Source organism: Chanodichthys erythropterus, chromosome 5 (genome assembly GCF_024489055.1).
Source record: "Chanodichthys erythropterus isolate Z2021 chromosome 5, ASM2448905v1, whole genome shotgun sequence".
In the NCBI taxonomy this organism is placed as follows: Eukaryota; Metazoa; Chordata; class Actinopteri; order Cypriniformes; family Xenocyprididae; genus Chanodichthys; species Chanodichthys erythropterus.
Genome location: NC_090225.1, coordinates 15,917,078 through 15,930,227, shown reverse-complemented (window position 1 = coordinate 15,930,227; position 13,150 = coordinate 15,917,078). Strand labels below are relative to the sequence as shown.

General features: G+C 36.5%; 1 protein-coding gene across 1 annotated transcript; it reads right to left on the bottom strand.

The window, feature by feature from the left end:
* Positions 1-74: 74 nt before the first annotated feature.
* On the bottom strand, positions 75-13,138 carry chuk (component of inhibitor of nuclear factor kappa B kinase complex). Its single transcript, XM_067386264.1, has 22 exons — positions 12,732-13,138; positions 12,378-12,482; positions 12,116-12,210; positions 11,326-11,443; positions 11,111-11,180; positions 10,921-11,009; positions 10,752-10,841; positions 8,841-8,965; positions 8,625-8,732; positions 8,376-8,511; positions 7,971-8,165; positions 7,770-7,872; positions 7,497-7,620; positions 7,240-7,391; positions 7,090-7,151; positions 5,503-5,612; positions 5,372-5,421; positions 4,479-4,587; positions 4,180-4,327; positions 1,956-2,083; positions 1,739-1,838; positions 75-1,613 (listed from the first exon to the last, which is right to left on the bottom strand). The coding sequence occupies exons 2-22, from the start codon at positions 12,480-12,482 to the stop codon at positions 1,554-1,556; spliced, it is 2,277 nt and encodes a 758-aa protein (XP_067242365.1). The 5' UTR covers positions 12,732-13,138; the 3' UTR covers positions 75-1,553.
* Positions 13,139-13,150: the final 12 nt, after the last annotated feature.

The following is a 13,150-nucleotide window of genomic DNA, read 5'->3' as shown; positions in this document are numbered from 1 at the left end:
AATACAGCTAATACACTCAGCTTATTTGAGATGTCGATCATCTTTATCTTTTCCTTTCAAATCAAGACCATTCAGGTGTGCAAAGCATTTAAGGTTCTTTTGTAACACTTTTCCCTTTAAATGTAACATTTAAATATGGGAATCTAGTACTACTAAAAGCATTCAAAATCGTTTAATTAAAAAAATGTTTTACTTGCATGTCTTTTAAACACTTGCTTGCAATTTTTTTACATGTATTTGCATACTGAATTGTGGTAGGTTTAATTATCACACTGTTTTGACAATTTGACACTCTTATCTTACCACCATGCAAACAATGACACTTGAGCATGAAAATGGTGTTATCCATTCTGTATTGAGATGGGCCAACTAACACCTAAATTATTCACCTTTTTTAAAATGCCTTGAGGAAAGATGTGGATCTTGATAGAGACAAATTGCAACATTTTCCATATCGTTTTCAAAAGATTTATAGTTACAACAAATTACCGGTAAAGAGCTCCATATGATTTCTGTGGTAAGAAGAAAGTCTTTTTACAACACACAGATAACATAATGGATATCACTTTAATTACTTTGTCATGTATACAATAAACACATTAAAACCGAAGTGTTCTTTCATAAGATGCTTGTAACCCATATCTGAAATATCCTCATATAATAATCCAACAAAACAAAACAAAAATTATATGCAAAATCTTATACAATAGTTTGTGATGAACTGTCTTGTGGGACGCTGATCATCTTTGAACAAAAACATGGTTGAAAATGTGACTTACAAGGGGAATAACATGCCTGAATTGATGAAACTCATTGATTAAAATTCGCCCACTGATGAATGATCACATTCATTCTTAGCCACCAATACCTGTTATGAAGATGTCTGTTGCAATCATCACTGCTAAATCCAAAACATAGAAAGGACTGTGCTGCTAGGTATATGTCTGACCAAACAAACACATATTTTTGACTAAAAAACAGGAGGGTGTTTAGTCATGTGTTCTATGACTAAAGAATTAAACCTTTCCCATCCTCATCATTGTTCTGCCTATAATTTTGTCAGTTTTAAACCATTACTTAGGGCTTCACAAGTCATAGTATTTCGAAAAATTACTTAACTGAAAATGACCAATTTCACTGTCGGACATCACACCTTTCCAAACATTCACAGTGAGGCTTTAAAGTGCAGATGCTGAACTACCATATTATAAAAAAAAAAAAAAAAAAAAAAAAATGAAAGTACAATCAGCCCATTTAGAGAACTATGGAGTATGTAAATAAATTAATTTTCTGAGATAGACTGCCTGAATTTTGTTTGCATGTTGTTGGTTCCGTGTCAATGCAAAAAATGCATCCTCAAAATATATAGAGTTGCTACAAGACTGCAAAATGTGATTTTAACTGAATGCAGATACTGACAAAGAACAAAGAAGTTATTTTATGTTGAACAAATAATACAAGTCAACACAACCCCAATCCAGTGATGATGAGTAAATGTTTTTTTAAAAGAATGACTGTTACAATTACTTCCTGTCACAGAGTAAACCATGACTCTACAAACGTTGTGATTTAGTAACCAGGGATTCATATTTCGTCCAGCTCCAGTCTTGAGCCTGTGTGGAAGAGAAGGAAAAATGTTTCACCGCAAAGCCGTGAGTGTATTACTGCAGCATGTGCAGTGTCATGATCGATACAGAATTTCATAATGAACTTAGAAGAAGCGCATAAAAGCACTTACCATTATGCTCTCTGATTTCTCCTCAGTGGTTTCTTGCAGTAAACTGGTCAGCTGACTCAAATAGCGCTGGTTCTCCTCAAGTAAATGATTGACTGAATCACTGAAAAAAAACAGCAGCATATAAAACGAACACTCGTCATCACATGATCAACTCAGCCGCAGTGGAGGTTGTGTTACTACAGTATCACTGCCAGTAGGCAGCTCAAGAGAAATTTACCCCTCATGTGGCACTTGTAGGGACATGGGCAGGCGAGAGGAGCACTGGGCTTGAGTCTGGTTCCATGTCGACAGTGAGGAGGGCATCTCTGCACTCTGACTCACAGAGCTTCGTGTGGTGTTTTGTGCCTGCAGACAAACAAACGCAACTACAATCGTTCATCATGTGCATATTGCAGCTATTGTACAAGTGCTTTGACTATGGCTCATCAATTCAGAAGTTTTTAACTTGTGTTAAAGGTGCTAAAGAGGATCTTTTCGTTGACTGAGAAACCAAAGACTGAGTTTTTGAAATGAAGAACAACCCCCCCTCATTTCGAGGGAACGCCTCCCAAAACTCATGCACGAGTATTGGAACACGAGTGTTTACCACCGGAATTCGCTGTGTCATGTTAGTGGATTCATTATGTCGGACTCACCGCAGGTAACTCATAATCTGCAGTTGTTACTCCTGTCTTCTGACAAAAACATCGCATGCAGCGCCTGTGGAATGTGGAAAGTTACTGGAGCGCTCAGACGCGCTCGTCTCTCACAAGGAACGTCACGGCAGTTATTGACAAGCCAGAGGGCCAATTGTTTACGCGATGATCACGTAAACGATTGGCTGATGTTTTTAAGGCCCTACCTCCTGCACAGATGATGTATATTAATATTATTCCTTTTAGTGCACTTAATAAATAGTCTTTTATCAGTTAGTAAAGACAGTTTCAAGTAATATTGCAAAAATGTATAACACAAAACATCCTCTTTAGCACCTTTGATATGAAACTATTTTGCTATAACAACAGCAGTATCATTTATTTGTTATGAATAACCTTACACTACCGTTCAAAACTTTGGGGTCAATAATATTGTGAAATATTATAAAATTTTAAAATAACAGTTTTCTGTTTTTAACATTTTTTAATATGTCATTTATTCCTGTGATGGCAAAACTGAATTTTCAGCATCATTACTAAAGTCTTCTGTGTCACGTGACCCTTCAGAAATCATTCTAATAAGCTGATTTGGAGCTCAGTAATAATTTCTTATCAATGTTGAAAAGGGATGTGCTGCTTAATATTTTTGTGGATACATTTTTTTCAGGATTCTTTGATGAATAGCATCTATTTATGTGAAGTAAAATCTTTTTTTAACAATGTAAAAGTCTTTACTGTTGCTTTTGATCAATTTAATGCATCCTTGGTGAATAAAACTACACAAAATAATCTTACTGACCCCAAACCTTTGAACGGTAGTGTATATTTCTGTCCCTCCATAAACACTGATCCGTGAACATAAACAGAAGCTCAACCTCATTGGTTCTTTCATGTCATGCGAACATGCTTGAGCTTCCGTTTCTCTTTAACTGATGTGTGTTGATAAATGTTTATATGTGAATATAAGCCTAAATTCCATCTTTTCATTATATAAAGCAATCATGTCTCTTCAGAAAACTTGGACTAAACTAGGGCTGTCAAACGATTAATCGTGATTAATCGCATACAAAATAAATGTTTGAGTTTGCCTAATATATGTGGGTGTACCGTGTGTAATTATTATGTATATATATAAATACAAACACATCCATGTATATATATTTGAGAAATGTTTACAAGTATATGTATTTATTTATATTTTTACATAATTTATATTAGAAATAAATACATTTTTGTGTACATAACATTTCTCTTAAATATATACATTAATTTGTGTGTATTTATATACACATATTATTTACACACATTACTCACACATATTTTATGCAAACTCAAACTTTTATTTTGTAAGCGATTAATCACGATTAATCGTTTGACAGCCCTAGACTAAATCACTCAAATCATATGGCTTAGTTTTAACAGTCTCTTTATGAGCTTTTTGAAGCGTCAAAGTGGTAGTTGCATAAACTGTGAAGGAGAGACAGAAATCTCAGGTTTCATTAAAATACCTTCACTTGTGTTTCGAAGTTGAACGAATGTCTTACGGGTTTGGAACAACATGAGGGTGAGTAAATGATGAGAATTTTTTTTTTTGGGGGAACTAACCCTTTAATTTCATTTCCAACAAAAATGTTGTTTTGCTACTGTCAATATGACATTACTCATTCTGTTATATAACATTTTGGTCATATTGCCTACCACAATACACACTAAACCATAACATTAGAAAGTCCATGATCATGTGGGTCGGTCATGTGCATATTATAAGCATATCTGTCCCTGAGAAATTAGAAACATGTGACTTACACAGGCAATCTTCAGTAAGTGCCAGAACTCTCTCTGTCTCTTGATCTGCATCTGCATGACAGTGCTGTCTGCCTCCTTAATGCTATCCAGCTTTCTCTCGATTTTAGGGAAGAGGTCGATGATCTTCTGTTTACTCAGAAGGATTTTACTACAAATAAAAGACATAAGGGCATTGGAATTTTTCATAAAAACAACAAAAAATGCTAGCATTCGTTTACAAACTAGTCGCAGGTTGAACAGTAAATATAGGTTCACAATCCTGTTTATTTGTGTATTGGATGGTATTAAATGCTTTTTACCTCAGATGTGCATATAGATCTCTTAGTACCCGGTCCTGATTCTGGACAGTCTGCACAATGACCTTCACCATCTCTGAGCTGTCACTGTAGCCATGCTGAGGGTCTGGCACTAGGAGAAATAAAGAAAACTATATACTGGCCCCATAACTCACTTGTGTAACAGTACTGATGTGTCATTTTGTCTACACAGACAAATTAGCAAAGTACTTGGCATAGGAATGCAATGGTGAGGAAATTGTCCCACCGTTTAATTGAAAGGGGGGTTGCTGACGTTGGAGTTTTTTCCTCTTTTACGCCTTGCTTTTAAATCGCTAATTCAAAAAGCGAAAGTAAAATGTGCACAGACGCATAATGGTGCGGAGCAGAGCGATGGTATTCAATTAATTCCTATGAAAGCTCAACTTGCTGAAAATACTTGCTGGGGGCACAATTGCTTGAATGGTGGGTTCATTATTATTCTTAATGAAAAACACATCAACTAGAAAAACACAACTATTCCTTTGCAGGTTGTCATTAGCATTGGGTATAAATCCAAAATAGGCGCTTTTACATTTCGCTTTGAAACCAAATCTTCCGCCATTGTCTTGTCAGTCAGCTCCTCACTCTTGTGATAAATGAGATTCGACTCCTGCTGCTGGTCTGCGGTGCGACTCTTGTTCGACTCACGCTGCACTGAACAGACATGTTCAGTTTTTAGTTGTAGTGTCTGTTCTCTAAATTAACTAAATGATTTTTATTTATATAAAAAAAAATTCAAAACGTAGTGGGCAAGTGATATAACCGGTGTTGTAGCTGAACACCGGTAACACCAACTATCGCAGCGAGACTACTTGGAATTAGACATGGGGTGAATTTTATGCACATATGAGTAGGCAAGACAGCATTGTACTTACTTTTGCATTTTGCCTTCAATTGTCTGTAAAGTTCAATTGCTCTCTCTTGCCTGTAATGAGACAAGATTTCATCTCAGTAGGTTTAAGATCTAATGCTGAATGAATATGCATAGCTGAAAGAATATGCTTACAATTGCTCCATGACATCTCCTTGACGACGAGCATAAGGACTTCTCTGAAGCTCCACAATTTCTGAGTGCAGAGCCATTATTTCCTCATCTAGATGTCCAATCTCTGCCACCTTCAGAAAAATAAAAACTCTAAGTTGTTACAATGTCATCTCACATACCAATAAATTTACACAAGGTAATTTACACATATACTACTGTTCAAAAGTTTAGGGTCAGTAAGATTTTTTTAAAAGAAATTAATACTGATATTTTGTAATCAGCAAAATGATTACAAAATATCAGAATTTCTGGTACTGTACTACTGCTGCCTTCACATGCTATCAGAAATTTCTCCCTTCCCACTTCTGAAGTCGTGATTACAAACTTGTTGTGTTCAAGTGCTTTATTGTCAGAAAGAATAGGAATAATGGAGGACACCAGTTTTATTCTTTCCCATTTTTTGGGGAAATCTTTTTAAAGCCAAAATGTATTGAAGATATTTAATTTTGAATAAATATGTAACGTCCCATTCATTGACAACCATATAAACATTCACCACACAATCTATATAGTCTGCTTGATGACGATTCTGGAATTTCGGTGAAATACATGCAATTTCTCTCAAACATACAATATGCTTCAAATGAGATTTCATATCTGTAAATAAGCACTACTTTAATAACAAGACAAGGTTATGTAGCTGTTGTGGACATATACCAGTCACAGCAGCAATCGTTCTCCCTTTCATCATGGCCCAACTCGGACACTCAGGTACTTTCCCAGTAGTAAATACGAACTGAGAGGGCATCCATGCTCAATTTCTGACTAGGAAACTTTGCGATAATTCTGATGCATGTGAAGGCAGCATACATCTTTATGATGTGACATGAAGACCACTTAGCTGATCGCTTCTTAAATGCTTCAAAACTAATGTGTATCATTCATCCACAGCCAGGGCTTGACAATAAGGACTGCCCAATGGCCCAGGGCCAGTGTGGATGATGCTCGAGCCAGTTGACGGAACTGTTACTTGCCCAATCGGGCCAGTGCTGCATTGTCAGTTTTGTTTTACATTTGATTGCTTTATTCAATTTTTGTACCTGAAAACTACTGTTAGACCTACCTGAAAATCCTGAATAGCACTGTTTATTTCAACTGTATGTTTGTTTTATTGTTGTGATATTGCTATTATTTGTTCTTATTTTATTGCGGTTTACTCGTCTTTAGTAATATTTGAGATTTATATTAGTTAGGCTAGTAGTTTTTGCTATGGTATCAAAACTAGAATTGAGAATTGTAAAAGGCAGGAACACACCAAGCCAACGGCGACGAACTAGTGGCGACGAAAGCAGACTGCAGGGTCAAGCCCATCGACTTGGTGTGTTCCTGCCTTAAAACTTCACTGGTATCTGAAATTTGGTGTCATAACCTTATTTATTAAGGTTGCATGGGTTAAACACAACAAAAACAATAACTATTTTAATTTATTTATTTATTACTTTGTTGTGGTGGGGCCAGTGAAAATTTTGGCTGAGCAAGTACAAATTTGAACCACTGGCTCGACTGGGCCAGTAGAAAAAATCCTTAGCGTTGAGTCCAGCACAGCACCTGTACAAACGCAGCAGCCTTCTCTTCATTGTCCTGCCAAGCCTTCAACATCTTTTCGGAAGCTTCAGAAAGAGAGGTTGATTTTGTTATTATAACTAAGGATAATGAATTTTTTGGACTATTCAAAACACTGAGCGCATAAAAACGTACATATGCCGTACTGCATCTGGTCACTATACTTCTCCAAGTCATACTGTATGCTGCTTTTAAAAAAGTCAAGCTTTGCTTTCAGCTGCTGGGAAAATGAAAACATCATGTTTTTGAATTTTGTAAGGTTGGTGTTGTAGCGAAGAAGGCTCAACCTACAAACACAAACAAACAAAAATAACAATGAATTATAAGTAGAAAAAGTCCCAAAACACAAGTTATACAAAGTAACGTAGGGCATGGTAATGTAATGCACGTACATGGCTGCACGTTGGCCCTGGAAGAGGCGGCTGTAGTCCTCTCGGAGGCCACAAATGTAACTAACTGCCTCACCCCAAACCTTCTTAAGGGTACTCAGAGGGAGCTGAGTTCTGGTTTCCCGCACTGAAACAGAAAAATGGGTTTAGACCCTTTTTTTTTTTTTTTAAGTTCTACTAAAAGTTTACAAAATACAAAAAAACCCAGCCTCCGCAAGTATACTTAAATATACAAAACTATCCATAGAAGAGGCATATAAATAAATAAATTCTTACCAATAAAGTTCACACTTTCAGGAAGTGTTCTAGCCGTTAGAGGTCCCGAATACTTGGTCAGGCTCTTGTCAAACAGATATACAATGTAGCTGTCCCATCCTCTCTAATGATTAAAAACAAAGGAGAAATAAGTTGTTGCAGATTTACCAAAAAGTTATTTTGGAGAATGAGAACACATTCAAGAGGCCAAAAAATACTTACTACCCCATCTAACACACACTGTGCAGCAGGTTTCCTGGGATCTAACGTGACTCCTGTTTCCTGCAAAAGCTCTTGATTCAAAAGTTCGATTTTGGTCTCGGTTTCAATCCTCTGTTGCAGAGGGTGGAGCCCTTCATCAGGGGCAAGCAGAAAGGAGTGAACCTGGGTCGTAGTCATGTTTAAGATGTGCACAACCTACAAAACAAATCATTCGTCAGTTCCTTTTTGCTACTTATCTAGCCTAGACCTCTAATGACTTTCTATCCATGACAAAACAACAGGAGGACACCACTGATCCAAACTAAGCAGATTAACTTTCTTCAGCATGTTGCACTAGTACAGAAGAAAACTTAAATTAACAGAGTAAAGATGTAACATTTTAATGTAATAATGCCTATGTCAAACCTTCATGTTCAATATTTGATCTAGAATAGCAAAGCACTGGGGCTGTTTTGTGTCTGGATTCAATCCTCCTCCCCTCTGTACTGGGTCCCACTTTAGCATCAGCTGTAGCAGCCCCTCCAAGGGCTCCAGTAGTGTCCTGTAGTATCAAAAAAAAAAAAAAAAAAAAGGTCAACCCAGAGACACAGAAAAAAAAAAAAAAAGAGTAATGGCAATTAAAAAGCAAAGTCTTTTGGTCTGAATAAAGGCTACCTGCTCAGATTGTTGGGGTACGGAAGGTGGGTGGAAAAGCGGACCTCGCCATTCATATCTTCCACAGCCATTATGTCCTTAGGACCTTTGTTTCGTACTTTGCTTGTCCTAGAAAAAGCAAATATGCTCTATTTTGACTATATGAATGGATTCCATGACAAGGTAAGATATAAAGCATTGTGGCATAATCGATATGCAGATTATCAGGACATATACCATTGCACAGGCTGGAGATTGTGAAGAAATGGCCGAAATCCACAGCAGCACTCAAAGATCATGGTGCCAAAGCTCCAATAGTCCACAGTGACTGTGTATGACTTGCCTTCAAACAGCTCTGGAGCCTGAAACAAATGACATGACCAAATCCAGTGGTTTTCAACTAGTTTACTGGTTTCAACCATTACACCACAACCCAAATTTTTAGGAATTTGAACCAAGCAAATTTAAATTTCAAAAAATGGTTCACATAACCACAAGTACTGTCCCACTTTACACCAACATAGGCTAACATAAATTGTAAGTAATAAATTGTAACAGTGATAAATAAACAGTTTTATAAGGTAAGGCAGCAGTCTCAAACTAGTTAGTAAGTTGGTATGAGACACCACAGTGATCAATAATATAAAACTGGTGGTCATTACCACGGTACATACAAAATACTAACATGAACTGTTAATAAAACATATGGACACTGATCCTGATGAATAGAATGAACATCATACCCAGCGAACACACAACGTACCACTTACATAATCTATTGGTACTTTTTGGTAATTGACAATGTAACTTCGATGCTGTATGCTCTTAATTTTTGACTGCAAAAACGCATTTTATGTGAACTGGCCCTAACAAGTTAGGAAAATAATGTTAGAATAATGACGAGCATTTAGCCCGACATCTCATTTGACAGCAGATAATAAAAAAGGGAAAAGCAAGATACAGGTCAGTGGAACGGGAAAAAAAACCCCTGCAAAATCTAGAGACATATTTTTGTTTTTTTTTGTTTTTTACTTGAGCGGCACGTTTTTAGAACACCATATCATGCACAAGACACTGCAAAAGATACAAGCGCAACAGTCAAACACGTCTGTCTAGCATGTTTACATAGAAAAACTATGGTATAGTAGCCCAGTGGAATGGAAAAGGGCATTCTGTCTGACAGAAGAGCAAAGCAAAATAATTTTTTTTCTCTGACTACACACTCCGCGACACACCCGAAACGACCCACTTTTAGGTCACAACCCAAGTTGAGAAACACTGATCTCAAGATATATTATAAAATATAATTAAGATATTTATTAGGAAAATACATAAACATATTACAAAGACACTGTTTTTTTGTTGTCTTTAAAGATTTCATCTATTATATAATCATTAAATATGTGGAGATACACGACCGTTCACCGTATGGGGTTGTCTTTTAAATCTTTTATGCTCACCAAATCTGCATTTATTTGATCAAAAATACTGTGAGAACAGCAATATTGTGAAACACTATTAAACTTAAAATAAATGTTTTCCATTTTAATATAATCATACCTACAAACTCAAAAGAGGTGAAAAAGGTGACATGTTTACGTACTAAATTGAGTCATCCTCTGGCATGAGCATTTTTTTGTGATTTTAACATGTAAACGAAGCATTCTGGTGCACTCTGACGAGAAAATAAATGGAAAAAGCTATCAATGGAGGGACAGAAATAGCTCAGATTTCAAAAAGATGTTCTGAAGATGAACGAAAGTCTTACAGGTTTGGAAAAACAAGAGGGTGAGTAATGGATGACAGAACTTTAATTTTTGGTATCTTTTTAACCTTTAGTATCTTTGTGGAAACTGTGATACTTTTTCTATGATAAATAGAAAGTTCAAAGTCGCCAGTCAGTTGCTACTCCAGTCAAAATATTTAAAGATTCTATGATGAATAGGAAGTTCAAAATAATCTTACAAAACTTTTTTTGTAAGATTATAAATGTCTTTACTATCAATTTGAACAATTTAATGCATTATTCATAAAGCAAAGTATTAAGTTTTTAAACTCAAAAAATTGCAGTGACCCCATATTGAACGGTTGTATATGTTGAATTGTGATAATCGCCTTTTCTTATCACTGATTAATGCAAAGACATACCAGATATTGTAAAGTCCCCACAAATGAAGTGCATAGGCTCCCCTGGTCCAGGTCTTTGGCATAGCCAAGGTCGATTATCTTGTGGACGAGCTGCAGAGACATCAAGATTAGTTCTGGTTAGAAAAGTTGTGTCTATTTAACAAGAATCAAACTACTAAACAGCAAATACCTTTCCATTGATATCTTGTAACACAATATTTTCTGGCTTGAGATCTCTGTGAATGATCTTATTCTCATGAAGGTACTGGATTCCAGAACCTGTTGAAAAATATATATATATACTGTTTTACTTACCACCCATAATGGGCAATGATAAAAACACTAAAAATACTAATAAGAGTTTTGAAATGACACATTACCAACATCATTGAGTAGTGCTAACACTTCACTCTCTTTTAACCCACAGCAATTTTCTGGTTTGCTCAGTAACTACAAGGAGGAATATAAATAACAGAAATGGGTTAGTATAAATGTCAACAGAGGGCACATGAGACATGATGCAAGGAAAAGGCCCTTTGTCTCTCTCACACACACACACACACACACACACACACACACACACACACACACAAACCTTTCGAAGGTCTCCTTTGGAACAGTATTCCATGGCTAAAAGTGGTAAATCATTCAAGGCAATGTGCATCATCTCATCAGGCACATCCTTTGCTGTCACCACATTAAGGTGCTTCAGCCTGAAATGTGGGATGAAGATACATTTATAAATTATACACATGCGCGCACAGAAACACATTTAACGTAAATGCACATTATATATTATTCAGGGATGCAAACAGGTAAGGGCGAAAAAAGGTGAGAACATTGCGCGGGGCGGGGGCAGTTATTTGCTCATTTGTAGTTACTTACAGGGTAATAAATATACATGAAAAAAATCCCTTAATGTCCAAAACTAATTTTTCGCACAAAAAAACAACAAAATATTGTTGCAACATTTTACCAAAAATTTACATTTGGTTAAAATCTCATGTTATAAATAACAAAATGCTATGCAGGATATTTAAGACAATATTGGCTGATTAAGACTGCAATGTGACTGTTTGCCACATCTTAGACCTCAAATACATAAAATATTACCCATTATAGACATAGTTTTTAAAGTAAAGAGTAAAGGAAACACTGTACAGTAGGCTACTTATTGAAACAACCAGTTCTTTATTTACCCTTGTAAGTTCCCAAGTACCCTTGTAAGACCCCCCTACCCCCCATAAAACACTTTCTCATTGGATCTATGCAAATCCCATTAGTGACCTATTTTGATTTCAAAAAGGTGAGTTTGCATCTATGATTATTAAAATTATTAACAGTTAATAATATAAAAAACATTTGATTGCCACCAATGTACACACTTTTTCATAATCTGGATCTCCCGACTCCATCTGTCTTTGTTTTTTGCATTAAGTTCAAGGCGACAGAGCTTCACAGCTATTTTTTCTGAAGATTCCTGCAAAAAAAAAAAATATAGAGTGAATAATCGAAAACTTTAACATTCAACATTTTCTTCATCTTTAAAGGTAAGATAACTAAGCAATAACAGGAAAGAGCAAAGAAAACAACACATATGCCTATCACATAGAGTAGTTAGTAATAACATTAAAGGCAGAGCAATACCTGATTTTGATACAGGTAGACATGGCCAAATCCTCCTGTGCCCAGCCTCTCCTTCATAAGCCATGACCCACAGACCTGATTCTGTCTGAATGGGGGGTTCTCCATCTGTGCACATCAGTAATACACCTCATCAAACATTTATAATGCAAAATCACTGTCATTCAACACTATAACGGCCACTCGTGTTTGATCAAGGTGTAGGCCCTTTAGAGAGGCTGATATGATATTCTTTACTGTGGACAGCGTAGATGATGATTCGTAAGTGAGATATTTTTATTCATGACATGGTTACCTTGATATCGGCACACAGCTAGCAGGCGAGCTAATACAAAGTGTCAGCCGGTAGTGACTTACCTTGCGTCAGCTTGTGTTTCTAACTTGCTTGAACCGACCACATCTGATGTGGAGAATTGTGGAACCTGTCAAACGAACGTATTAATCCATAGTAAACAACAAAGCTATCCATTTCATCCTTACACGAGCTATCGGGTCGGATGTTAGATTTGCTAACTGGCTAACTAGCTACACGTAAACAACTCGATGTGCGATATTAGCCTGCAGTCTTACACGCCCCCAAATGTCAGCTTTCCATAACACCAGGCACGAAAAAACGAGGAACAGACCGCACCTGAAAATCAAAACAACTAAATCTTGCTGACCTAAAAGAATGATTGGGTTCAACAGTAGCGCTGACTTGCGCACTTGTGCGAAAACTGTTGTTGACGGCAGCCACGCCAGTCAGCTGCTACTCCAGTCAAAATCGAAACAATGTC